Below are 26,515 nucleotides of genomic sequence, written 5' to 3' on the forward strand. Positions count from 1 at the left end.
CACTATATCCTCTGGTACCCCATAGTGCTGGAAGACGTGAGTAAACAGAGCCTCCGCAGTTTGTAGGGCTGTGGGGAGACCGGGCAGAGGAAGGAGGTGGCAGGACTTTGACAAGCGGTCCACAACGACCAGGATCGTGGTGTTACCTTGGGAGGGGGGAAGATCAGTGAGAAAATCAATACTCAGGTGAGACCATGGTCTTTGTGGAACTGGTAAAGGTTGTAGCTTACCCGCTGGGAGGTGCCTAGGTGCCTTACTCTGGGCGCACACTGAGCATGAGGAAACATACACCCTCACATCCTTCGCCAAGGTAGGCCACCAGTACTTCTTGGTCAGAAAGCGCATTTCACGACCGATACCTGGATGACCAGAGGAGGGTGACGTGTGTGCCCAGTAGATCAGACGATCACGGATAAGCGCAGGCACGTACTGCAGCCCAGCTGGACACTGCGGTGGAGATGGATCTGTGCGTAATGTCTGCGTCCATCGCCCATACTACTGGCGCCACAATGCATGAGGCCGGGAGTATGGGGTTGTTGTCTCTGGGCCTCTCCTCTGTGTCATACAGCCGAGACGTTCTTCGTACCCGGAATGTATGAGAGTGTGAAATCAAACCGTGTGAAGAAGAGGGCCCACCTGGCCTGGCGAGGATTCAGCCTCTTTGCTGCCCGAATGTACTCCAGGTTATGGTGGTCTGTCCAGACGAGGAAAGGGTGTTTCGCCCCTTCGAGCCAATGTCTCAACACCGTCAAAGCTCGGACAACAGCCAACAGCTCCCGATCACCAACGCCGTAGTTCTGCTCCGCCGAGCTGAGCTTCTTAGAAAAGAAGGCACAGGGGCGGAGCTTGGGTGGCGTGCCCGAGCATTGGGATAAGACAGCTCCTATCCCTACCTCGGACGCATCCACCTCCACTACGAACAGTAGTGATGGATCGGGGTGAGCCAGTACCGGGGCGGAGGTGAACAGACCCCGCAATCTACTGAATGCCAAATCAGCCTCAGCAGACCAGCGGTGCCGGGACGGCCCACCCTTCAACAAGGAGGTAATGGGAGCTACGATCTTGACAAAACCCCGAATAAACCTTTGATAGTAGTTGGCAAAGCCAAGGAAGCGCTGCACCTCCTTAACTGTGGTTGGAGTCGGCCAATTACGCACGGCTGCAATGCGGTCTCCCTCCATCTCCACACCTGTGGTGGGAATGCGATATCCGAGGAAGGAGATTGACTGCTCGGACCAGTACTTTGCGAACCAGGGACACATGCTCGGCGCGCGTAGCGGAATACACCAGGATGTCATCGATGTAGACCACCACACCACGACCAAGCATGTCCCGAAACACCTTGTTCACAAAGGACTGGAAAACGGATGGAGCATTCATCAAACCGTAGGGCATCACCAGGTATTCATAATGCCCCGAGGTTGTGCTGAATGCTGTTTTCCACTCATCCCCTTCCCGAATACGCACCAGGTTGTAGGCACTCCTGAGGTCTAATTTGGTAAAAAAACGGGCCCCATGCATTGACTCAATCACTGAAGGAATGAGGGGAAGATGATAACTAAATCGTACCGTCACATTATTCAGTGGTCGATAATCAATGCACGTGAGTAAACCGCCATCTTTCTTCTTCACAAAGAAGAAACTCGAGGAGTCAGGTGAAGTGGAGGGACGTATATACCCCTGGCGCAGGGACTAGGTGACCTATATTTCCATAGCCTCTGTTTCAGCCTGCGACAGGGGATGCACATGACTCCTGGGAGGTACAGCGTCTACCCGAAGGTTTATCGCGCACTCCCCCTCCCGTGGTAATTTAGTCGCTTGCGTCTTGGAAAACGCGAGCGCCAGATCATGGTATTCGGGGGGGAATGCGCACGGTGGGGGTACCGTCTGGACTTTCCACCGTGGTCGCACCAAGGGAAACACCTAGACACCTACCTGGACACTCAAGCGACCACCCCGTCAGAACCCTCTGCGGCCATGAGAAATTGGGGTTGTGAAGGGGATACCCAAGACTACAGGGTAAGCAGGAGACTCAATAATCATAAAGGTGATCTGCTCAACATGTGTCTCCTGCGTAATCATGGTGACTGGTACAGTAACTTCCTTAACCAAGCAGGACCCTAATGGTCGACTATCTAGTGCTCTGATGGGGAGTGGAATGGTTAGGTTAGAACCAATGAAATGCCTTGACAGTGTGCAAATGCCCTGTCCATAAAATTCCCAGCTGCGCCTGAATCGACTAGCGCCTTACACTGGGAACCTACCAAGTGTTCTGGAAAGGAGATAGATAAAGTACAGTGCGCCACAAAGGGCTCTGAACACGTTTGGGTGTTCGTTACTTGGGGTGATGCGTGAGTACCCTGCCTACCACCTCCAGACCCAAAAGGATGTTGACTGCGACGTGAGGTGGATTGTCCCTTCGTGCCACCAGAGTGGCACTGTCACTGTCCTCCTGCGCTCTCTCGACCGGCGGCTCCCCCCAGCTCCATCTGCTCGGGGTCAGAGTCGTCCGGAGTGTGAACGGGCAGACCCCTACCAGGACGTCCTCTGGCTGCTAGCAGATTGTCCAGCTGGATGGCCATGTCCACCAGTTGGGAGAACGATAGCGTGGCATCCCGGCAGGCTAGCTCCTGTCGGACGTCCTCCCTTAGGTGGCACCGGAAATGGTCTATCAGGGCCCGCTCGTTCCACCCAGACCCCGCTGCCAGCGTCCGGAATGCCAGCGCGTAGTCCTGAGCGGTCCTCGTCCCCTGCCTTAGATGAACCAGTCGTTCACCCGCCTCTCGACCCTCAGGCGGGTGATCAAAAATGGCCCGAAAGAAGCGAGCAAACTCCCTGTAGTTCTCCAACGTGGTACCTCCCTCGTTCCATACCGCGTTGGCCCACTCCAGGGCTCTCCCACAAAGGCAGGAAACGAGGACGGATACCTTCTCCCGCACCCGGGCTCCGGCCTGATGCTGGAGAAATACTCGAGAGCTTCAAGTTCCTCGGCGTCCAAATCACAATGGGACCGATGCCGAGTTAGGAATTTATGCCTTTCCTATGCAATTCTCAGTATTTGGTATTCAGACTTACAGTTGAAGTCGGAAGTTTACATACACCTTAGCCAAATACATTTAAACTCAGTTTTTCACAATTCCCGACATTTAATCCTAGTAAAAATTCCCTGTCTTAGGTCAGTTAGGATCACCACTTTATTTTAAGAATGTGAAATGTCAGAATAATAGTAGAGAGAATGATTTATTTCAGATGTTATTTCTTTCATCACATTCCCAGTGGGTCAGAAGTTTACATACACTCAATTAGTATTTCGTAGCATTGCTTTTAAATTGTTTAACTTGGGTCAAACGTTTCGGGGAGCCTTCCACAAGCTTCCCACAATAAGTTGGGTGAATTTTGGCTCATCCTCCTGACAGAGCTGATGTAACTGAGTCAGGTTTGTAGGCCTCCTTGCTCGCACACGCATTTTCAGTTCTGCCGACAGATTTTCTATAGGATTGAGGTCAGGGCTTTGTGATGGCCACTCCAATACCTTGACTTTGTTTTCCTTAAGACATTTTGCCACAACATTGGAAGTATGCTTGGGGTCAGTGTCCATTTGGAAGACCCATTTGCGACCAAGCTTTAACTTCCTGACTGATGTCTTGAGATGTTGCTTCAATATATCCACATCATTTTCCTTCCTCATGATGCCATCTATTTTGTGAGGTGCACCAGTCCCTCCTGCAGCAAAGCACCCCCACAGCGTGATGCTACCACCCCCATGCTTCACGATTAGGATGGTTCTTCGGCATGCAAGCGACCCCCTTTATCCTCAAAACATAACGATGGTCATTATTGCCAAACAGTTCTATTTTTGTTTCATCAGACCAGAGGACATTTCTCCAAAAAGTATGGTCTTTGTCCCCATGTGCAGTTGCAAACCGTAGTCTGGTTTTTTTATGGCGGTTTTGGATTAGTGGCTTCTTCCTTGCTGAGCGGCCTTTCAGGTTATGTCGATATAGGACTCGTTTTACTGTGGATATAGATACTTTTGTACCTATTTCCTCCAGCATCTTCACAAGGTCCTTTGCTGTTGTTCTGGGATTTATTTGTATTTTTCATACCAAAGTACGTTCATCTCTAGGAGACAGAACACTTCTCCTTCCTGAGCAGTATGACGGCTGCATGGTCCCATGGTGTTTATACTTGCATACTATTGTTTGTACAGATGAACGTGGTACCTTCAGGTGTTTGGAAATTGCTCCCAAGGATGAACCAGACTTGTGGAGGTCTGCAATTTTTTTCCGAGGTCTTGGCTGATTTATTTTGATTTTCCCATGATGTCAAGCAAAGAGGCACTGCGTTTGAAGGTAGGCCTTGAAATACATCCACAGGTACACCTCCAATTGACTCAAATTATGTCAATTAGCCTATCAGAAGCTTCTAAAGCCATGACATCATTTTCTGGAATTTTCCAAGCTGTTTAAAGGCACAGTCAACTTAGTGTATGTAAACTTCTGACCCACTGGAATTGTGATACAGTGAATTATAAGTGAAATAATCTGTCTATAAACAATTGTTGGAAAAATTACTTGTGTCATGCAGACAGTAGATGTCCTAACAGGCATGCCAAAAGTATAGTTTGTTAACAAGAAATTTGTGAAGTGGTTGAAAAACGGGTTTTAATGACTCCAACCTAAGTGTATGTAAACTTCCGACTTCAACTGTACCTTATTTAGTCGCGTAATGCGCTCTGCAGGTGTGGCTACCTTGCTCGCTCTGAATAAATGTCATTAAATGGCTGAAAACCCTCCCACTTGCTGGCCAACAGATTTTCTCGTGGTGTTTTCATTCAATTGGGTTTTCAGTACATTTATCTTAAGCCATTCCTTTAAATACGGTGACTTTATTTAGAATTTTATCGACAGACTCAATAGAATACAGAGAGAACTGGTTCAGAATATAGGGATCAATGAATGGAAGCCATCTATGCATATTCACCTCCATTTCAGCACCAACTGGTGGATTTAAAAATACTCTAATCTAGTAGATTATTAAGGCACATTTTATGGTTAGGAAAGTATGTACGAATATTTTTTTTAAAAAATGGTTTGGAGAGCCTTTACACACGTAATACTGTATATTGATGAATAAAAAATACAATGATTTGATTCGTCCTGCAAGTTGTCATATTCAAGTTCAATCCATGAAATATTGGAAGGTGGAAAAAAGTGTACAATAGGGGTTGAACAAGGATTTAAAAAATCTACCCTAATTCTCACTAATCATGGAACTGTATGACAACGGTCCAGTTGTCGTGAACCGTGCGCCAGGCTCCAGGTTTGACCTGGTACACTGAACTCGGGTCGGAATATAGGCCTAAGGACTTAAAATGGTCCACGCTCACAGTCGTGAGAATGGGGCGACAGCACATCTTCCCCCTCAGGAGGTTGAAAAGGTTTCGCATGGGCCCTCAAATCCTCAAAAGGTTCTACAGCTGCAACATTGAGAGCATCTTGACTGTCTGCATCACTGCTTGGTATTGCAACAGCACCGCCACAGATCGCATGTCGCTACAGAGGGTGACTCCAGCCACCCAAGCCATAGACTGTTCTCTCTGCCTCCGCATGGCAAACGGTACCGGTACATCAAGTCTGACACCAACAGGCTCCTTTAAGCCATAAGACTGCTTAAAAGTTGACAAAATGGCTACATGGGCTATCTGAGTTGACCCTTGTATTTTATTTTTTATTTTTGTAAGCTCACAGGACTCTACACATTCACGCACACACACACACACACACACACACACACACACACACACACACACACACACACACACACACACACACACACACACACACACACACACACACACACACACACACACACACACACACACACACACTCTACACACATGCACACAAACTCACATACAATCGTCATATATGCTGCTGCTATTCTGTTTATCACATATCCTGATGCCTAGTCACCTTACCCCTATACATATCTAGCTCTATCACTCCAGTATCCCTGCATATTGTAAATACAGTAGCTTCTTACTTTCTCGTGTTCTTCTTATTTCTTATTTTTATTTCTTGTGTGTTTTTGTTTTAACTTATGTTATTTTTTGTACTACATTGATATTGATTACTGCATTGTTGGTTTTAGAGCTTGCAAGAAAGGCATTTCACTGTACCTGTGACATTAAAACTTGAAACTTGATATCCTGTCCTTGAAGTTTAGTTCCAAAACACTATACTACCAAATGTTCACATTTGCATCAGAAATGATTGCTTGTTCTTTATTAAAAATGTAATTATTAAATACATTTGACTGTAAAACCTAGCAATACTACTTTTTTCCCTGAAAGTGAGGCGGATATATAGCATTTTGCAACAAAACATGATTATTTGTCTCTCTGAAATGAAACTATCTGGTGATAGATTTCAAACAAATACATGTCTATCATTTAATAACCCCATGCATGATTAGGTTGGGGAAAAAAACACCAATCTCTTTCATAAATTCTTTAAACAATAAAAGCTAATTCACCAACATTTCTGAAAATGAATGTATAGTGTTTTGGAATGAAACTCTTCATATATTTATCCATCTATCCCAGGCATTTTCAAAGTTTGAGACAGTGAATATTAAGACAACCTAGAGCCAGCTAGCACACTGGGCAGCTAAACCAAATATATATATTTTTCTAACTAAGCTACAAAAACTATTGCTTGCGCAATGTAATTTGCTAAATGAAGGACTGCAAATGTCTCATCAATATCACTGTTCACAGCTTACTCCCATTTTATCAGGGTGTAGTTTGCTTAATATTGAGAGATTAGACTAAGTTTACAATACCAGAAAGCTTCAATTCTCCTCTTTTCTATCAGTAGCATAGGGTGGAAGGTGTTGTGATTCAAAAAATAGTTTCCACTTTTCTCACCTGTATACCGTTTGGATCAGCCCAGATGTCTTTGTCACCAAGCTTCATTGGCACCTTGATTATCACAGTAAGATTGAAGCTTCTGTCATAATTTTCAACCTGAGAAAGAAGGGGGTATTTTTAACTTAAGCTACACAATTCAGACATATGAAGTCAATGACACATAAATAATGTATATTATCCTTACCTCAAAGGATTGTTTCACATGTTTCTGCAAATCATTTTTCCCGGCAGTGAAATTAATGTACCTGGTTGAATCCTCATTTCTAAATAAATGGAGGGAGATTTAGTGGAGACAAATATTCTGAATAGCTGGGCTAGGTTAACCCTGAGTCATATACAGTGCATTCGGAAAGTATTCAGAACCCGTCCCTTTTTCCATATTTTGTTACGTTACAGCCTTTGACTCATAAATCTACACACAATACTCCATAAAGACAAAGCAAAAACAGGTTTTTAGAACATTTTGCATAAGTATTGCTATGAGACTCGAAATTGAGCTCAGGAGCATCCTGTTTCCATTGACCATCCAAGAGATGTTTCCACAACTTGATTGGAGTCCACATGTGGTTAATTCAATTGATTGGGAATGATTTGGAAAGGCACACACCTGTCTATATAAGGTCGCACAGTTGACAGTGCATGTCTGAGCAAAAACCAAGCCATGAGGTCGAAGGAATTGTCTGTAGAGCTCCGAGACAGGATTGTGTCGAGGCACAGATCTGGGGAAGGGTACCATAAAATCGCTGCAGCATTGAAGGTCCCCAAGAACATAGTGGCCTCCATTATTCTTAAATGGAAGATGTTTGGAAACACCAAGATTCATCCTATAGCTGGCCGCCCGGCCAAACTGAGCAATCGGGGGAGAAGGGCCTTGGTCAGGGAGGTGATCAAGACCCCAATGGTCACTGAAAGAGCTCCAGAGTTCCTCTGTGGAGATGGGAGAACCTTCCAGAAGGACAACCATCTCTGCAGCACTCCACCAATCAGGCCTTTATGGTAGAGTGGCCAGACGGAAGCCACTCCTCAGTAAAAGGCACATGACAGCCCACCTGGAGTTTGCCAAAAGGCACCTAAAGGACTCTCAGAAAAACAAGATTCTCTGGTCTGATTAGGACTGTTGCGATGACCGTATTACCGCCACACCGGCAGTCACAAATCATGAAGGCAGTCAAATTCCACGTGACCGTTTAGTCACGGTAATTAGGCTTCTCCAAGCTCTGATGCTGCTGATGGTCATTAGTAGCCTACCAAACTTGCTAACTGCCTGGTACTCAGCACTCTATTGTCCCTCTAATCACTCTGACATCAAAGCAAATGTAATCGGAAATCTAATTAAACACTTCATGAGAGCCCATGAGCTCAAGTTGTGCAATATTTACTGTATATAGGCTATGCAATTGCGCGAGAAAACAGAATGATGGCCTCTATTAAAAAGAGGAGGATCCCATCAGCTTTCTATAGGCTAGGCCTACTATATTTATTTCTTAACTTTCCTAATATTAAGCACATTGCTTATCGTTACAACAGGAGTATAGCCTACCTGCCTGGCATGAAAATGAACCACGGGAAAAGCGTCCTCCATTCGCTATTTCAGTGCATAGATGACATTTATTTTTTCATGATAATGGTCCATTCTAAATCAAAAAACGTCACAGATGTATTATTTAGTATATGTAAAGACAAGATTAAATCAAGAATAGTCTGATGGGTGACTATATTAGCCTACCATTTGTGAATGATATACACTGCTCAAAAAAATAAAGGGAACACTTAAACAACACATCCTAGAGCTGAATGAATGAAATAATCTTATTAAATACTTTTTTCTTTACATAGTTGAATGTGCTGACAACAAAATCACACAATAATTATCAATGGAAATCAAATTTATCAACCCATGGAGGTCTGGATTTGGAGTCACCCTCAAAATTAAAGTGGAAAACCACACTACAGGCTGATCCAACTTTGATGTAATGTCCTTAAAACAAGTCAAAATGAGGCTCAGTAGTGTGTGTGGCCTCCACGTGCCTGTATGACCTCCCTACAACGCCTGGGCATGCTCCTGATGAGGTGGCGGATGGTCTCCTGAGGGATCTCCTCCCAGACCTGGACTTAAGCATCCGCCAACTCCTGGACAGTCTGTGGTGCAACGTGGCGTTGGTGGATGGAGCGAGACATGATGTCCCAGATGTGCTCAATTGGATTCAGGTCTGGGGAACGGGCGGGCCAGTCCATAGCATCAATGCCTTCCTCTTGCAGGAACTGCTGACACACTCCAGCCACATGAGGTCTAGCATTGTCTTGCATTAGGAGGAACCCAGGGCCAACCGCACTAGCATATGGTCTCACAAGGGGTCTGAGGATCTCATCTCGGTACCTAATGGCAGTCAGGCTACCTCTGGCGAGCACATGGAGGGCTGTGCGGCCCCCCAAATAAATGCCACCCCACACCATGACTGACCCACCGCCAAACCGGTCATGCTGGAGGATGTTGCAGGGAGCAGAATGTTCTCCACGGCGTCTCCAGACTCTGTCACGTCTGTCACATGTGCTCAGTGTGAACCTGCTTTCATCTGTGAAGAGCACAGGGCGCCAGTGGCGAATTTGCCAATCTTGGTGTTCTCTGGCAAATGCCAAACGTTCTGCACGGTGTTGGGCTGTAAGCACAACCCCCACCTGTGGACGTCGGGCCCTCATACCACCCTCATGGAGTCTGTTTCTGACCGTTTGAGCAGACACATGCACATTTGTGGCCTGCTGGAGGTCATTTTGCAGGGCTCTGGCAGTGCTCCTCCTGCTCCTCCTTGCACAAAGGCGGAGGTAGCGGTCCTGCTGCTGGGTTGTTGCCCTCCTACGGCCTCCTCCACGTCTCCTGATGTACTGGCCTGTCTCCTCGTAGCGCCTCCATGCTCTGGACACTACGCTGACTGACACAGCAAACCTTCTTGCCACAGCTCGCATTGATGTGCCATCCTGGATGAGCTGCACTACCTGAGCCACTTGTGTGGGTTGTAGACTCCGTCTCATGCTACCACTAGAGTGAAAGCACCGCCAGCATTCAAAAGTGACCAAAACATCAGCCAGGAAGCATAGGAACTGAGAAGTGGTCTGTGGTCACCACCTGTAGAACCACTTCTTTATTGGGGGTGTCTTGCTAATTGCCTATAATTTCCACCTGTTGTCTATTCCATTTGCACAACAGCATGTGAAATTTATTGTCAATCAGTGTTGCTTCCTTAGTGGACAGTTTGATTTCACAGAAGTGTGATTGACTTGGAGTTACATTGTGTTGTTTAAGTGTTCCCTTTATTTTTTTGAGCAGTGTATTATCACTGGGCACCGGTGGGACTGGGCACTGGTGGAGCGGACTGCTCTGGCTCCGGAGTGGAGCCGCTGACCGGAGCTGGACTAGACACCGGTGGAGTGGACTGCTCTGTTTCCGGAGTGTAGCAGCTGACCGGAGCTGGATCAGGCACTGGTGGAGCGGATTGCTCTGGCTCCGGAGTGGAGCCGCTGACCGGAGCTGGACTGGACCCCGATGGAGCGGAATGCTATGACTCCGAAGTGGAGCCGCTGACCGGAGCTGGACTGAGCACCGGTGGAGCGGCCTGTTCATTGAGGAACCTAGGTATGCGGAGATACGCACTGTGTCGCTAGTGCGCATTCACAGCCCAGTGCGTCCTGTGCCAGCGCTCCGTACGTGTCGTGCGAAAGTGGGCATCCAGCCAGGATGGGTTGTGCCGGCTCAACGCTCCTGGTCTCCAGTGCGCCTCCACGGTCCAGTATATCCTGTGCCAGTCCTACGCACTGTGTCGCCAGTGCGCGTTCACAGCCCAGTGCGTCCTGTGCCAGCGCCCGCACGTGCCGTGCGAAAGTGGGCATCCGGCCAGGACGGGTTGTGCCAGCTCCCCGCACCAAACCAGTAGTGCCTGTATCCAGTCCGGCACGGCCCGTGCCTGCTCCTCGCACCAAACCAGTGGTGCGTGTATCCAGCCTGGTACGGCCTGTGGCTGCGCTTCACACCAAGCTAGTGGTGCGTGCTCCCAGTCCAGTCCGGCCCGTACCTGCTCCCCGCACCAAACCAGTGGTGCATGTCACCAGCCCGGTATGCCCCGTACCTGCTCCTCGCACCAAACCAGTGGTGCGTGTATCCAGTCCAGTACGGCCCGTACCTGCTCCCCGCACCAAACCAGTGGTGCGTGTCGCCAGCCCGGTAAGCCCCGAACCTGCTACCCGCACCAGATCAATGGTGCGTGTCCCCAGTCCGGCCCGGCCCGTGCCTGCTCCTCGCACCAAGGCAGTGGTGCGTGTTCCACCGGTGCCTGGTCCAGCACCGGTCAGCTACTCCACTCCGGAGTCAGAGCAGTCCGCTCCACCGGTGCCCAGTCCAGCTCCGTTCAGCGGCTCCACTACAGAGCCAGAGCAGTCCGCTCCACCGGTGCCCAGTCCAGCTCCGGTCAGCGACTCCATTCCGGAGTCAGAGCAGTCTTCTCCACCGGTGCCCAGTCCAGCTCAGGTCAGCAGCTCCATTCCGGAGACAGAATAGTCCGCTCCACCGGTGCCCAGTCCAGCTCCGGTCAGCGGCTCCATTCCGGAGCCAGAGCAGTCCGCTCCACCGGTGCCCAGTCCCGCTCCAGTCAGCGGCTCCACTCCGGAGCCAGAGAAGTCCGCTCCACCGGTTCCCAATCCAGCTCCGGTCAGTGGTTCCACTCCGGAGCCAGAGTAGTCCGCTCCACCGGTGCCAAATCCAGCTCCGGTCAGCGGCTCCACTCCGGTGGGGGGGGGGGGGGTACTGTCACGCCCTGATCGAGAGAACTCTCGTTGGTTGGGTCAGGGTGTGAGTTTTCTGTTGAGATCTATGTTAGTGTATTTCTAGGTGGTAGAATTAGGTTGTGTTTCTATGTTTGGCCGGGTGTGATTCCCAATCAGAGACAGCTGTCGCTCGTTGTCTCTGATTGGGGATCATACTTAGGTAGCCTGGTTGCCTACCTTAGTTGTGGGATCTTGTTCCGTTTAGGCTTGTATGTGTATAGCCGGAGGACTTCACGTTACGTTGTTTCTTGTTTTGTTGTATGTTTATTTAATTAATAAACATGTACGCTTTTCACGCTGCACCTTGGTCTGACCCATCTCTCAACGATCGTGACACCATAAAAATGCACCTTTATAATAAAAGCCTTACATGCATAATCACATTTGTGGTCACTTTTGATAATGTTAGTGTTTTCCCGCTAATGGAACATTCGAGCTTGTAGCCTTCTGCCATGTGCGCATCGCTGTGCTTATAATGTGAAAAAATAGCCTAATAGTTTATCAACATTTTAAGCTAAACGGTTCTGATATGTTGCGTCAGCCACATTGTGTAAAAAAGGTTTTTTGATGCTAGTGGTTGTATTAATTTGGGATCTATTGCATCCCACAACTGTCCCAGACTATGTTTGGAATATTTATTTACTGCACAGAATAGAATGTCAACTTTTGTTCTATGGGGGATAGTAGATTGACATAGGCTAGTGCTTTTGCTGTTCGTTAGGCCTACTCATCTTGTTCGCTGACGAAAAGTAAATGTGGATAGTTCTTCCAATATCTTCAATATGCACCTCGGAATTGGATAAGGACGTGCACAGTTGCGTCCCCGATGTGTCTGTCTTCACTTGCAGCCTGTGAGAAAGACCCGATCACATGATGGAGAGCCATGTGAGTGAGACGTGCTTCGGGGCACGCAGCACTCAGGGAGAAGGGCACAACGCAGCACTCCGGGCCAAGGGCTCAACTGGCCGTAAAAAGGCATGGATTTTCTTAGGGTGCATTAAGGCCCCAAAAAGGGGGTGCCGCTGGGAAATTCGAGGCATTATCAAGTGCTTGTTAAATTGTGAATGAGAGACTGATGAAGTGTACACTGCCTTTGCAAAAAGAAAGAAGGAGCTCATGCCTTTTCAAGCGACTTTTTTCAAATCATCATTAGAGTCGTATCATGCAGCCTTACAATGTATAAAAAATCAAAACATAAATCCCAACGTTTGTAGAACAACTAAAGTTACATGAATAACTCTAAATTAAGCATATAGGAGTACCTATGTCTTTGTTAACCTCTTCATCACAAGGTTCCACATATCCGGGGTACTCCTCCCGCAATCGCAAACAATGACGTAGTACGGTTTTTAAACGTGTGAATACCTGAATGTTATACACTACTGGAACGAGAACCGTCTCAACTGTGAAACTAGCTAAACTGTTGTTGCCCAAATGAAATAATATTCAGACTCCAAGCAAATATATAAGCATATAGCAAAACCAGTACTGTATTTTGAAACCGTGCATGCCCGTATATTCGTAGACAGATAACGTATCTTACCTTTGTTGTTTTTGTTACCAAAAGTTGTGTCTGATCGAATAAAACCACTTGAAAAGATACTCTAGTGTCGCTCTCTCATTCCGAGTCGATTTCAATGAGTTTCCATCGTTTTACATGGCCAACAATGTGTTTGAAGATGAAGTCAGTAGTTTGTTTCAATCACAACAGGCACTGTTTTGTTGCCATCTTCTGGATATATGATGCAATCCCAGTGGCTGTGCTCATTTAATTCTACTGATCCAGAGCTTTCGATGGAGGGGTCACATGTCAAAATCGACCAACCGGTTGTTGAAATATCCAAGTGCGCACCTCATTGTATCATATTAGTTGACTTGCTGCATTACGGACGGTTACGCAGAGCTCACAACAGCACTTGAATTTCGGAGGTAAAACGCAAAGTTTATAAAAATATGTCAGGCTCTAGTATCAAATATACAGTTACAGAGGCGTTATTAATTGTAAGAGATGAAAGTTGGACTCCATGTATCCCCATTGACTCTGAATCGGACGATGAGGACCTGCTTAGACCGGACGAACGAGACCGGACGAACCATGTGCTCTACTGTACATGAATGACGAGAACAAAGGTTATCGTGTCCAGGGCCCTACTCAAGCATCAGAAGAGTATGTAATCCCATTGTTATTTATTACTTCTAATACTACTACTACTAATTTATTGTATGAGTACAAAACATACATTCTAAAATATCTATTTTAGTAACTGAAGCTCAACGTAAGTTAGCGCTAGCTTAGCTTAGAGGCCCACACGCAACTTTACTTACAATAGAATGCTATGTGTATTATTTCTTGTCACTGAATTATCACTTTAGTAAACATTCTCATAGTTCTAACTATTTATTTTATATATCTGACTGTTTTGAGTCAGATTTGTCAATGAATTAATACAAGTGTGTTTTAGTCATGATTTTCTTTTCTCTTTTGTCTTGTTTGCACAGTGAGGATTATAGGGGTGATGAGCCACAGCCAGAGCATCTGCCTCCTCAGCCACAGCTTCCCCTTCCTCAGGCAGATCCTCCTCTTCCTCAGCCTGGCCGCTTGTCTAGACAACGCACTTCTGCTCCCCTCCCTCGGCCACGGTCTTCATCGGACACTGAGTCCCCTGTAAAGAGCCCTCAACCCAAAAGAAAAGGGAAAGCTTTCTCAAAGTCAGCGCATCCAACTAAGCGTGGTGGAGGTAGGCCTGCCACTCCAAGAGTTGGGGAGGAAGAAGAGGAAGAAGAAGATAGGTGGCATAATAGAGAAGAGAATGATGAACGACCAGACCCAATCCGGTTTATGCCCACCAGAGTCCCAGGCCCCACAATCGACACCACTGCGTCATGGTCTCCCCTTTCACTCTTTAAACGGTTTTTTAGCACTTTGGTTGTCCGCACAATAATTTGCAACACTAATGCAAATGCTGCCAAAAGACTGCAGTCCGGACTGAAATTCGCTTGGATACCAATAACGATGAGAGATTTTTACATTTTCCTGGCAATTCTGCAATACTCAGGGCTTGTCTCTGTACACGAGAGGGGCACCTACTGGAGGAAGGAATGGCCATATAATTTCCGCTTCCCTGGAGACACTATGACACGAGACCGTTTTGAAGCAATCATGTGGTCACTGCACTTGAGCAAACCAGAAGACGATGAAGCCAACAACACTAAAAAAGGCACTGCAGAATATGATAGACTTTTCAAGATCAAGCCCCTGTACACTGAGCTTAACAATGCCTGCAAATCACATTTCCAGCCATACCAAAACATCTCCATAGACGAAAGGATGGTGGCATCCAAGGCGAGAATAAGTATGCGGCAATATATGAAAGCAAAGCCCACTAAGTGGGGGTATAAATTATTTGTACTGGCTGACTCTCATACTGCTTATACGTGGAATTATTTTGTTTATGAAGGCAAGAGTGTGTTCACACCAGGCCAGGGACTAAGCTACACTTCAGTTATGGACTTGATGCCATTTCCTCTACTTGGTGGGGGCTATACACTTTTTGTAGACAATTTATATTCTAGCCCTGCCCTTTTTGAGGAACTACGTAGAAGAAACACTGGTGCCTGTAGGACAATAAGAACGAACAGGATTGGTTTCCCACAAAAAAAGCAGAAAGGGGAGATTTGCGGTGGATATGCAAAGGAAATGTATTATTTGTAAAATGGATGGACACACGTGAGGTAACCATGTGCTCTACTGTACATGAAGCATTTAGTGGACAAACTGTCAAAAGGAAGGTAAAAGAGGGTGGTGTATGGCAGACTAAAACTGTGCCCATCCCAGATGCGGTAGCCGACTACAACCGGAGCATGGGTGGAGTGGATTTATCCGACGCATTCATTGGATACTACAGTGTTCACCACAAGACAATGAAATGGTATAAGACTTTTATTTTTCATTTTGTTGATATTGCTGTTGTAAATAGTTTCCTACTTCACAAAGAACTCCATAAGAACAACCCCACTAAGCCGTACACACAGAAGAAGTTCAGGGAAAAGCTACTCACAGAAATGGTGAGCTTTGCTAAACAGTCTGAACCACAACCTCCACCATGACCACCACCAACATCCTGCATGCCAGAATACTATGGTGATGATGCCAGCAAAGACAGGAAGAACTGTAGGAGATGTCTGGATGTTGGCATCCCCAAAGTGAAAACACCTGTGTACTGCAGGAAGTGCCAAGTCCCTTTGTGCCTTACATCAAAGCGTAACTGTTTCAAGGATTGGCACGACAGCAAGTTTTAGGGTAAAAAGGGTCTACATTTTGTGTGACAACCCACCCAAGGACTCCATATCATTGTTTATAGTTTTGGGATGTGTGGACTTTTTGTTTTTTAATTTGTTGTTTATAGTTTCTAATAAATCTGCTCAGTTTGGAGTCAAACCTTTCCATGAATGGTTTATTTTAATGGGAACACGTATAGAGGTCTGGGAAAACATTGGAAACAACTTCAAAACAGTTGTATGTTGATGGAATGTACACATATAGTGATATGTTATTGAAATTAAATGACTTTTGCTGTCTGGTACCTGATAAAAGTCAAATGGCACTGATGGTGCCCAAATCTACCCAAAAATCTCCATTTGGTAATCAGCCTAAACATACTTCAACTAAAACCCTTACAACTTTGGTTTACCTTACTTTATTGGCATCAAATTTCACATAAGTACTCATCAGATATTGGGCTATGGTCCCATAGTGTTTAGGGGCTGCAGATGCATAAGTCCAATAAAGCATTCCCTATAAAACCTGAAGCTACTTTCAGGCGGAATCAAAACCTCCCGATTTATGCTGTGTTCTAGCTTCATGTACTCTGACACAGTAATACATTTTAGTCATTTAGCAGACGCTCTTATCCAGAGCAACTTACAGTTAGTGAGTGCATACATTATAATTTTCTAGATTTTTTTATTTATTATTTTTTTATACTGGCCCCCCGTGGGAATCGAACCCACAACCCTGGCGTTGCAAACGCCATGCTCTGAGCTACATCCCTGCCAGCCATTCCCTCCCCTACCCTGGACGAATTGTGCGCCGCCCCATGGGTCTCCCCGTCGCGGCCGGCTACGACAGAGCCTGGATTCAAACCAGGATCTCTAGTGGCACAGCTAGCACTGCGATGCAGTACCTTAGACCACTGCGCCACATTAATTATTTCACTTCAAGATACATCTCACATGTGTTACCTTTGTTTTGCTACCAAGATTATGTTTATAGCCCTTGTTTTGGAGATATACTCTATTCAATTTGGGCATGCATTTTCGAGGCAGGCACTTTAGCCAGGTGCCTAGTGATTAAGAGGTTAACCGCTCAACACAGGATTGCTGCATGTGCGCAATCCCTCAAATTGTTTGGAGAAAATATCCTTTCTATTTTATTGAGCTTTATTCAATTGTATTCTTCACACTACAAAATAATGTAAAATAATGCCACGGAATTCTAAGCAAATCTTGTCTGCTGAATGAACTAGTGAAGCCCACAGCCATTTGGAATAGCAAGATCAGGACCTAAAATAAGGACAACTCAAGAGTAGACCTGTCTAAAATAAATAATGGATTTATTGTGAAGGTGTAGGCTATATTACATGGATTTATTAGACTTTTTCAAATGTAGACGTTCCAAAGGTCTGCATCAGTGGCTTGTAGGCTATGTGTCAGGAGATGCTAAATGTGTTTATGTTAATTAACTGTCAATTACCGTGAAACTGACAGTTATTTGCTTGACAATCACCCGCTGACGAAATTTCGGGACCGCCATAGCCCAAGGTCTGATGAAACCAAGATTGAACTGAATGCCAAGCATCACGTCTGGAGGAAACCAGGCACCATCCCTACGGTGAAGCATGGTGGTGGCAACATCATGCTGTGGGGATGTTTTTCAATGGCAGGGACTGGGAGACTAGTCAGGATAGAGGGAAAGATGAATGGAGCAAAGTACAGAGAGATCCTTGATGAAAACATGCTCCAGAGCGCTCAGGACCTCAGACTGGGGCGAAGGTTCACCTTCCAACAGGACAACGACCCTAAGCACACAGCCAAGACAACGCAGGAGTGGCTTCGGGACAAGTTTCTGAATGTCCTTAAGTGGCCTAGCCAGAGCCCGGACTTGAACCCGATCGAACATCTCTGGAGAGACCTGAAAATAGCTGTGCAGCGACGCTCCCCATCCAACCTGACAGAGCATGAAAGGATCTGCAGAGAATAATGGGAGAAACTTCCCAAATACATGTGAATACTTATGTAAATGTAATATTAACGTTTTTTTTTATACATTTGCAAAGAAGTCTAAAAAACCTGTTTTTGCTTCGTCATTATGGGGTATTGTGTGTAGATTGATATACAATACAAGTCAAAAGTTTGGACACACCTACTCGTTCAAGAGTTTTTCTTTATTTTTACTATTCTTTACATTGTAGAATAATAGTGAAGACATCAAAACTATGAAATAACACATATGGAATCATGTAGTAACCAAAAAAGTGTTAAACAAATCTAAATACAGTGAGGGAAAAAAGTATTTCATCCCCTGCTGATTTTGTACGTTTGCCCACTGACAAAGACATGATCAGCCTATAATTTTAATGGTAGGTTTATTTGAACAGTGAGAGACAGAATAACAACAGAAAAATCCAGAAAAACGCATGTCAAAAATGTTATAAATTGATTTGCATTTTAATGAGGGAAATAAGTATTTGACCCCTCTGCAAAAACATGACTTAGTACTTGGTGGCAAAACCCTTGTTGGCAATCACAGAGGTCAGACGTTTCTTGTAGTTGGCCACCAGGTTTGCACACATCTCAGGAGGGATTTTGTTCCACTCCTCTTTGCAGATCTTCTCCAAGTCATTAAGGTTTCGAGGCTGACGTTTGGCAACTCAAACCTTCAGCTCCCTCCACAGATTTTCTATGGGATTAAGGTCTGGAGACTGGCTAGGCCACTCCAGGACCTTAATGTACTTCTTCTTGAGCCACTCCTTTGTTGCCTTGGCCGTGTGTTTTGGGTCATTGTCATGCTGGAATACCCATCCACGACCCATTTTCAATGCCCTGGCTGAGGGAAGGAGTTTCTCACCCAAGATTTGATGGTACATGGCCCTGTCCATCGTCCCTTTGATGCGGTGAAGTTGTCCTGTCCCCTTAGCAGAAACACACTCCCAAAGCATAATGTTTCCACCTCCATGTTTGATGGTGGGGATGGTGTTCTTGGGGTCATAGGCAGCATTCCTCCTCCTCCAAACACGGCGAGTTGAGTTGATGCCAAAGAGCTCGATTTTGGTCTCATCTGACCACAACACTTTCACCCAGTTCTCCTCTGAATCATTCAGATGTTCATTGGCAAACTTCAGACGGCCCTGTATATTTGTTTTCTTGAGCAGGGGGATCTTGCGGGCACTGCAGGATTTCGGTCCTTCACGGCGTAGTGTGTTACCAATTGTTTTTTTGGTGACTATGGTCCCAGCTGCCTTGAGATCATTGACAAGATCCTCCTGTGTAGTTCTGGGCTGATTCCTCACCGTTCTCATGATCATTGCAACTCCACGAGGTGAGATCTTGCATGGAGCCCCAGGCCGAGGGAGATTGACAGTTCTTTTGTGTTTCTTCCATTTGTGATTAATCGCACCAACTGTTGTCACCTTCTCACCAAGCAGCTTGGCGATGGTCTTGTAGCCCATTCAAGCCTTGTGTAGGTCTACAATCTTGTCCCTGACATCCTTGGAGAGCTCTTTGTTCTTGGCCATGGTGGAGAGTTTGGAATTTGATTGATTGATTGCTTCTGTGGACAGGTGTCTTTTATACAGGTAACAAGTTGAGATTAGGAGCACTCCCTTTAAGAGTGTGCTCCTAATCTCAGCTCGTTACCTGTATAAAAGACACCTGGGAGCCAGAAATCTTTCTGATTGAGAGGGGATCAAATACTTATTTCCCTCATTCAAATGCAAATCAATTTATAACATTTTTGACATGCGTTTTTCTGGATTTTTTAGTTGTTATTCTGTCTCTCACTGTTCAAATAAACCTACCATTAAAATTATAGACTGATAATTTCTTTGTCAGTGGGCAAACGTACAAAATCAGCAGGTGGATCAAATACTTCTTTCCCTCACTGTATATTTTATATTTGAGATTGAAATTCCGCAAATTAAGTTTTAAGAAGGCACACCTGTTAATTGAAATGCATTCCAGGTGACTATCTCATGAAGCTGGTTGAGAGAATGCCAAGAGTGTGCAAAGTTGTCATCAAGGCCAAAGGGTGGCTATTTGAAGAATCTCAAATATAAAATATATTTAGATTTGTTTAACACTTTTTTGGTTACTACATGATTCCATATGTGTTATTTCATAGTTTTGATATAGGTGTGTTCAAACTTTTGACTGGTAGTGTATATATACACTGCTCAATAAAATAAAGGGAACACTTAAACAACACAATGTAACTCCATGTCAATCACACTTCTGTGAAATCAAACTGTCCACTTAGGAAGCAACACTGATTGACAATAAATTTCACATGCTGTTGTGCAAATGGAATAGACAGCAGGTGGAAATTATAGACAATTAGCAAGACAACCCCAATAAAGGACTGGTTTTGCAGGTGGTGACCACAGACCACTTCTCAGTTCCTATGCTTCCTGGCTGATGTTTTGGTCACTTTTGAATGCTGGCGGTGCTTTCACTCTAGTGGTAGCATGAGACACAGTCTACAACCCACACAAGTGGCTCAGCTAGTGCAGCTCATCCAGGATGGCACATCAATGCAAGCTGTGGCAAGAAGGTTTGCCGTGTCTGTCAGCGTAGTGTCCAGAGCATGGAGGCGCTACCAGGAGACAGGCCAGTACATCAGGAGACGTGGAGGAGGCCGTAGGAGGGCAACAACCCAGCAGCAGGACTGCTACCTCCGCCTTTGTGCAAGGAGGAGCAGGAGGAGCACTGCCAGAGCCCTGCAAAATGACCTCCAGCAGGCAACAAATGTGCATGTGTCTGCTCAAACGGTCAGAAACAGACTCCATGAGGGTGGTATGAGGGCCCGACGTCCACAGGTGGGGGTTGTGCTTACAGCCCAACACCGTGCAGGACATTTGACATTTGCCAGAGAACACCAAGATTGGCAAATTCGCCACTGGCGCCCTGTGCTCTTCACAGATGAAAGCAGGTTCACACTGAGCACGTGACAGACGTGACAGAGTCTGGAGACGCCGTGGAGAACGTTCTGCTGCTAATGCAAGACAATGCTAGACCTCATGTGGCTGGAATCTGTCAGCAGTTCCTGCAAGAGGAAGGCATTGATGCTATGGACTGGCCCGCCCGTTCCCCAGACCTGAATCCAATTGAGCACATCTGGGACATCATGTCTCGCTCCATCCACCAACGCCACGTTGCACCACAGACTGTCCAGGAGTTGGCGGATGCTTTAGTCCAGGTCTGGGAGGAGATCCCTCAAGAGACCATCCGCCACCTCATCAGGAGCATGCCCAGGCGTTGTAGGGAGGTCATACAGGCACGTGGAGGCCACACACACTACTGAGCCTCATTTTGACTTGTTTTAAGGACATTACATCAAAGTTGGATCAGCCTGTAGTGTGGTTTTCCACTTTAATTTTGAGGGTGACTCCAAATCCAGACCTCCATGGGTTGATAAATTTGATTTCCATTAATAATTTTTGTGTGATTTTGTTGTCAGCACATTCAACTATGTAAAGAAAAAAGTATTTAATAAGATTATTTCATTCATTCAGATCTAGGATGTGTTATTTTAGTGTTCCCTTTATTTTTTTGAACAGTGTATATATTTGTAATTAATTTTAGAATAAGGCTTTAACGTAACAAAATCTGAAAAAAGTCAAGGGGTCTGAATACTTTCCGAATGCACTGTACACTTTAAAATGACTAAACCCAAATTGAAACTGTGTAGAAATGCATTTATACCAGTGGAGGCTGCTGAGGGGAGGACGGCTCATAATAATGGCTGGAATGGAGTGAATGGAATAGCATCAAACACATAGAAACGATGTGTTTGATACCATTCCACTCATTCTGCTCCAGTCATTACCACGAGCCCGTCCTCCCCAATTAATGTGCCACCAACCTCCTTTTATTTATACAGTTTATTGACTGTGTGCATCTCACTAATAATCCTTGAAATTATAGCTAGACAGTCAGGGCGTATTGAAAATTCCAAAAACGATGGATAGAAGACTATCTTTTACAAATTTTGACAGTGAGGAAATATAACACATTTTCAGTGCGGCCCTCCAGACCTCATGCAGCTCACAGAGTTTGACAAACTTGAGTTAGCGCATTGATGTATGTGATCCAACTGCTACATTTTGTGTTTTATAAAAATGTACATACATAATGTCTGAGGGACATAAAAGGCACTCTATTTGTGGAACGAGAACGACCTACATATAGGAAAATATGGAAGTATGAAAAATATATAGCACATACCTTTTAATCACAACAAAAATGCTGTATTTCACACCAATCTCTTTCATTTTGAAAAGTTCACTGTCTGCTGAGTGTGCATTTCCACTAAACAGGATAAGACGGGGTTATGCAGTTACAACACATATTGCTAGAAAAAACATCATAACACATGATAACTTTATCTGAGTGTGTACCGCACATACCTTGAGGCATTTGCAGTGAAGGCCATCATTTGGCCATATTGAGTGTTTCTATCTATCCCATAGGAAATTACTAAGAGAGCCTGAGATGAAGGGAAGGAGAATACAATGTGTATTTAAAAGATTACTTTAGACTCCTGTGGAAGCCCAGCAAACAATGGATGTTTTGGTGACCACTAGGGAGCTTTACAAATAGGTTCCTATTTTGGTTCTGAAAGGACGTTATCCTTGGGGCATTCAATGATCGCAAGGAGATGTTTCAGGCAGGTAGTTGTTAGGAAGTCCCCAGAATGTCACAAAATGGAGAAAAGGATGTTGTGTCATGGTCCTGTGGAGGTTTTGTCTAGTTCCCAGTTTGTTCTGGGGACGTCCCCAAGGACGATTTTAGGACGTTCTTAAAACGTTCTGTCATGGTCCCATGGATATTTTTGTCTAATACATGGTTTGTTCCGTTGACTTCCCCAAGGATGGTTAAAGGACGCTCTTAGAATGTACTGTCATGGTTCCCTGGAGGTTTTTGTCTAGTTCCCGGCTTATTCTGGGGACTAGAACAAGCCTAAAGACGTTTTTAGTACAATCTCAATACATACGTTGTGTGATTATCACAAGGTAACATTCTCTAGGATACTTTTGTCTAGTTCCCTCTGGGACGTCATTGAGGACCATGTCAGTACTCCTGTTAGGACGTTCTCAGGATGTTTATTTTACTAGTCATTAGGAAATGTTTTGATGGTCCCAAAGGAATGTTCTCTGGGGGACCTTTGTCTAGTTCCCTGTAAGGTACCAGTACGTCACTGAGGACTATATCAGGATTTTCTTTTTTACATTCTCAGGACATACATTTTACTAGTCATTAGGACTTTTTGTGATGGTCCCAAGGGAACGTTCTCCGGGGGACCTTTGTCTAGTTCCCTGTAAATTACCAGGACATTGTTGAGGACAATGTAAGAATATCTTCAAGACATTCTCAGGACATTTGTTTTATAAGTAAAGTAATGAAATGGGAGAGGTGTTTTGAGCTAAGTGGGACTCTGTTCAGATAAAATAATGTAAAAAATGTTTTATCAATGACAATAAGATTACATGACCACTTTTACAGTACTTACATTTCAATATGACCCCATCTGGGATTTGAACTCACAACCTCTGGATTTTGAATATACTGATCTTTCTGCTGCCCCACAAGGTCTGTAGCATTCTCAGAAGTTCCCTAACATTTATTACCTATAACACATCTCTGCACTTAGCAAAAGAGTGCCATTGGCACTGGTATTTCAGTTATCAGTTAATCTGACTATTCTCTCATCGATTTGATTGACCTATTTTTGCAATTTGTGGCTTTTCTGTATAGTTGTCTAATGTTAGTGGGGCATATTACTCTGTTTTAATATAACTCCTGAACCACTATGATAAATCAAATAGTTTTTCTTGAGTGTATTTTTAACAAAGCTTAGATTTACTTTGAAGTGCAAACTGTAGTGATACAGGTGAAATCAGGCATTGACACAGACATGGTGGCGTAGCAGGACAATCAGAATGCCGTGAACCAAGAGGTTGTGAGTTAAAATCCCAGGTGAGGACATGTTGAATAATACTTACTGTATAAATGAACATGCACAATGTATTCATGTATGTCAAAGTGTGTCAAATATGTTGAAAACACTGTATGTTAAAAGCACTGTTTGTGTGTAGGTGTCCCTAAACTTACCAACAGACAAAGAGCTGTGAATAGATCAGTAGTTCACCTATCAGGGCCTTGATGGGCTCGGCAACAGTAACAAGGGGTGATGTGTAATGAAACGAGTGTGTGAATCCCCAGGTAGGTGGGTATAAAGTTTCTTTTTTGGGGACTATCATGCGACGTCCTGATGACTGATAACACTGAATGTCCTGAGAACATTCTTAAAACATCCTGACCTGATCTTCAATGACATCCCAGGAACATGGAGGGAACTAGACAAAAGTCTCCTAGAGAACATTCCTTTGTGACCATCACACAACGTCCTGATGACAGGAACAAATTATGTCTTGAGAATGTCCTAAAAACTTCTTTAGGGACATCCCCGGAACAAGCCGGGAACTAGACAATAACCTCCAGGGGACCATCACAGATCGTTCAAAGAACGTCCTATAAATGTCTTTGGGAATGTCCCCGGAACAAGCCGGGAACTAGACAAAACCTCCACAGGACCATGACACAACTTCCTGACATCTTTAGGCAACCATTTCCTGACTTTCCGTGGACGTCCTAATGACACATTTATGTTTGCAGGGAGTACAGATAGCTTATACAGTTCAATAGGATTTTTTATTTAATAAGTAATAGGGATGTTATTACAATACAGTCTCGTATTACTGTTTTTGTAATGATGAACATATGTTGTAAGTGAGACAGACCTTAGAATTGCTTTTGAAGATTGGCTTGTCAATGGTGCAGTCACTTTGTCCCCACTTTACATTGTCCACACTGTCTGATGAGTTACACTCCACTCTTCCCTGGAGAGCAATGATAGGACACTGACAATTAACCTCAACTTCAGGCAGTCGTTAACTGAAATTACCAATGAAAGGCTGGAAATGTACATACTGGACCTACAGAAATGACTGAACTATCACTTAAATAATCTAAATCCTTCCTGCCCCTCAAACACTGAGTCTATAGCTACTCACTCCCTCTCCTTCCTTGTATGTACTCTTACCTGGAGTATGGTGAACCTCCTGAATGAAAGTCCTGCAGGGTATGTGAGAATGACGTGGCTGTTGTAAGAGTTCTCTCCCCTGCTCTCGACTGACACTGTCACATTTAGCACATCATCTATGCCAACCCTCACCTCTGAACACCTGAGAGAAGTGAGAAAGAGAGAGCGAAAGTAATACAACAAATATTCTCATTGTCATTACCATCATGCTTGTTTTCCTCAACCTTTAACTACCATTGACATCATCATCCTATCCATCTTCATCATCATTTTCATCTTCATCAATTTTACTCGTCAGCTGCTGTAACGCTCTAATCAACATTCTAATCATCCTGCTTAAATATTTTTCTGCTGTGGGCCCCGTGTAGCTCAGTTGGTAGAGCATGGCGCTTGCAATGCCAGGGTTGTGGGTTCGATTCCCACGGGGGGCCAGTATGAAAAAAATAATGTATGCACTCACTAACTGTAAAGTTGCTCTGGATAAGAGCGTCTGCTAAATGACTAAAATGTAAATGTCATCTTACCTAGTAGAAAAACAGAAAGGCTCTGAGCCAGTGCTAGTGATCTTACCTGGTGAAATTAAAATCCACTTTGAGGTTGTCAATGCAGTTGTTATCAGCACCACAGTTGATCTCAAAACCAAACTGTGGGATTAAGAAAGATGTTCACTTTACACGTTTCCTTCTTTATAATGACTAGAATATAAATGTATCTTGACCCCCCCCCCCCCTCCACACACACACTCAAAGGCCTTTTTTAGGGGATTTCAAACTAATATTGACACAGCTTTTATTGTCAAAAGTTAAGAGAAGAAACATACGGGATGATACGTTGTAGTCGGAGACTGCGGGGAAAGGCTAGAGCTGAGGCCACCAGAAGATGTCGTTGGCAACCCTTCAAATGTGAAGTCAAGTTCATTGGACAGTTCATTGAGGGCGTCCTCTGGGCAAGCCTATAAAAAGTATAATCTTCAGAGACATTTTTCATCATTCAAACTCCTCTAAAAAGTGGTTTACTGTGATATTGTTAACTTTGAAATGTAAAGGCTGTATGGCTGTATCCTTTAGAGTGTATAGTAATAACAGAGGGGAGAAACCAATGAGCATACACTTCTGACGTTGTCGACATATGACAGCCATAAAGCCCAGACTAAAGGCTGATACAATTTGATGTGTTCTCCACATAATAGGTGCAGTAAGTCATTCCAAAGTTTCAGCTGCTATTCTCTCATTGGACCCCGAAAAATACTTTTGACTGCTTAGAGCATTAAAACTCCGCCTGAAAAACGCCCATCATTCACCTTTTATGGTGACAATAACAACCTTGTTTGCTGTATACTTTGGAAGAATTGGAATTAGGATAAGGTAGTTGGTGAACAAGGAAATACACTG

At 44.7% G+C, this 26,515-nt stretch overlaps 1 protein-coding gene across 1 annotated transcript in view; it reads right to left on the bottom strand.

Annotated features, from left to right (window-relative positions):
• Nucleotides 1-26,515, bottom strand: part of LOC311129575 (integrin alpha-M-like) — an 83,225-nt gene that overhangs the window by 8,022 nt on the left and 48,688 nt on the right. Inside the window, exons 18-25 of the mRNA XM_084161915.1 lie at nt 25,945-26,076; nt 25,695-25,768; nt 25,125-25,266; nt 24,823-24,921; nt 22,429-22,508; nt 22,247-22,330; nt 7,119-7,197; nt 6,932-7,030 (exon numbers count right to left, since the gene is read on the bottom strand). Of these exons, the coding sequence (XP_084018041.1) occupies nt 6,932-7,030; nt 7,119-7,197; nt 22,247-22,330; nt 22,429-22,508; nt 24,823-24,921; nt 25,125-25,266; nt 25,695-25,768; nt 25,945-26,076 (789 nt within the window). The remainder of the gene's footprint in view (nt 1-6,931; nt 7,031-7,118; nt 7,198-22,246; nt 22,331-22,428; nt 22,509-24,822; nt 24,922-25,124; nt 25,267-25,694; nt 25,769-25,944; nt 26,077-26,515) is intronic.

The sequence above is a fragment of the Coregonus lavaretus genome, assembly GCF_964263955.1.
Source record: "Coregonus lavaretus genome assembly, chromosome: 1".
In the NCBI taxonomy this organism is placed as follows: domain Eukaryota; kingdom Metazoa; phylum Chordata; class Actinopteri; order Salmoniformes; family Salmonidae; genus Coregonus; species Coregonus lavaretus.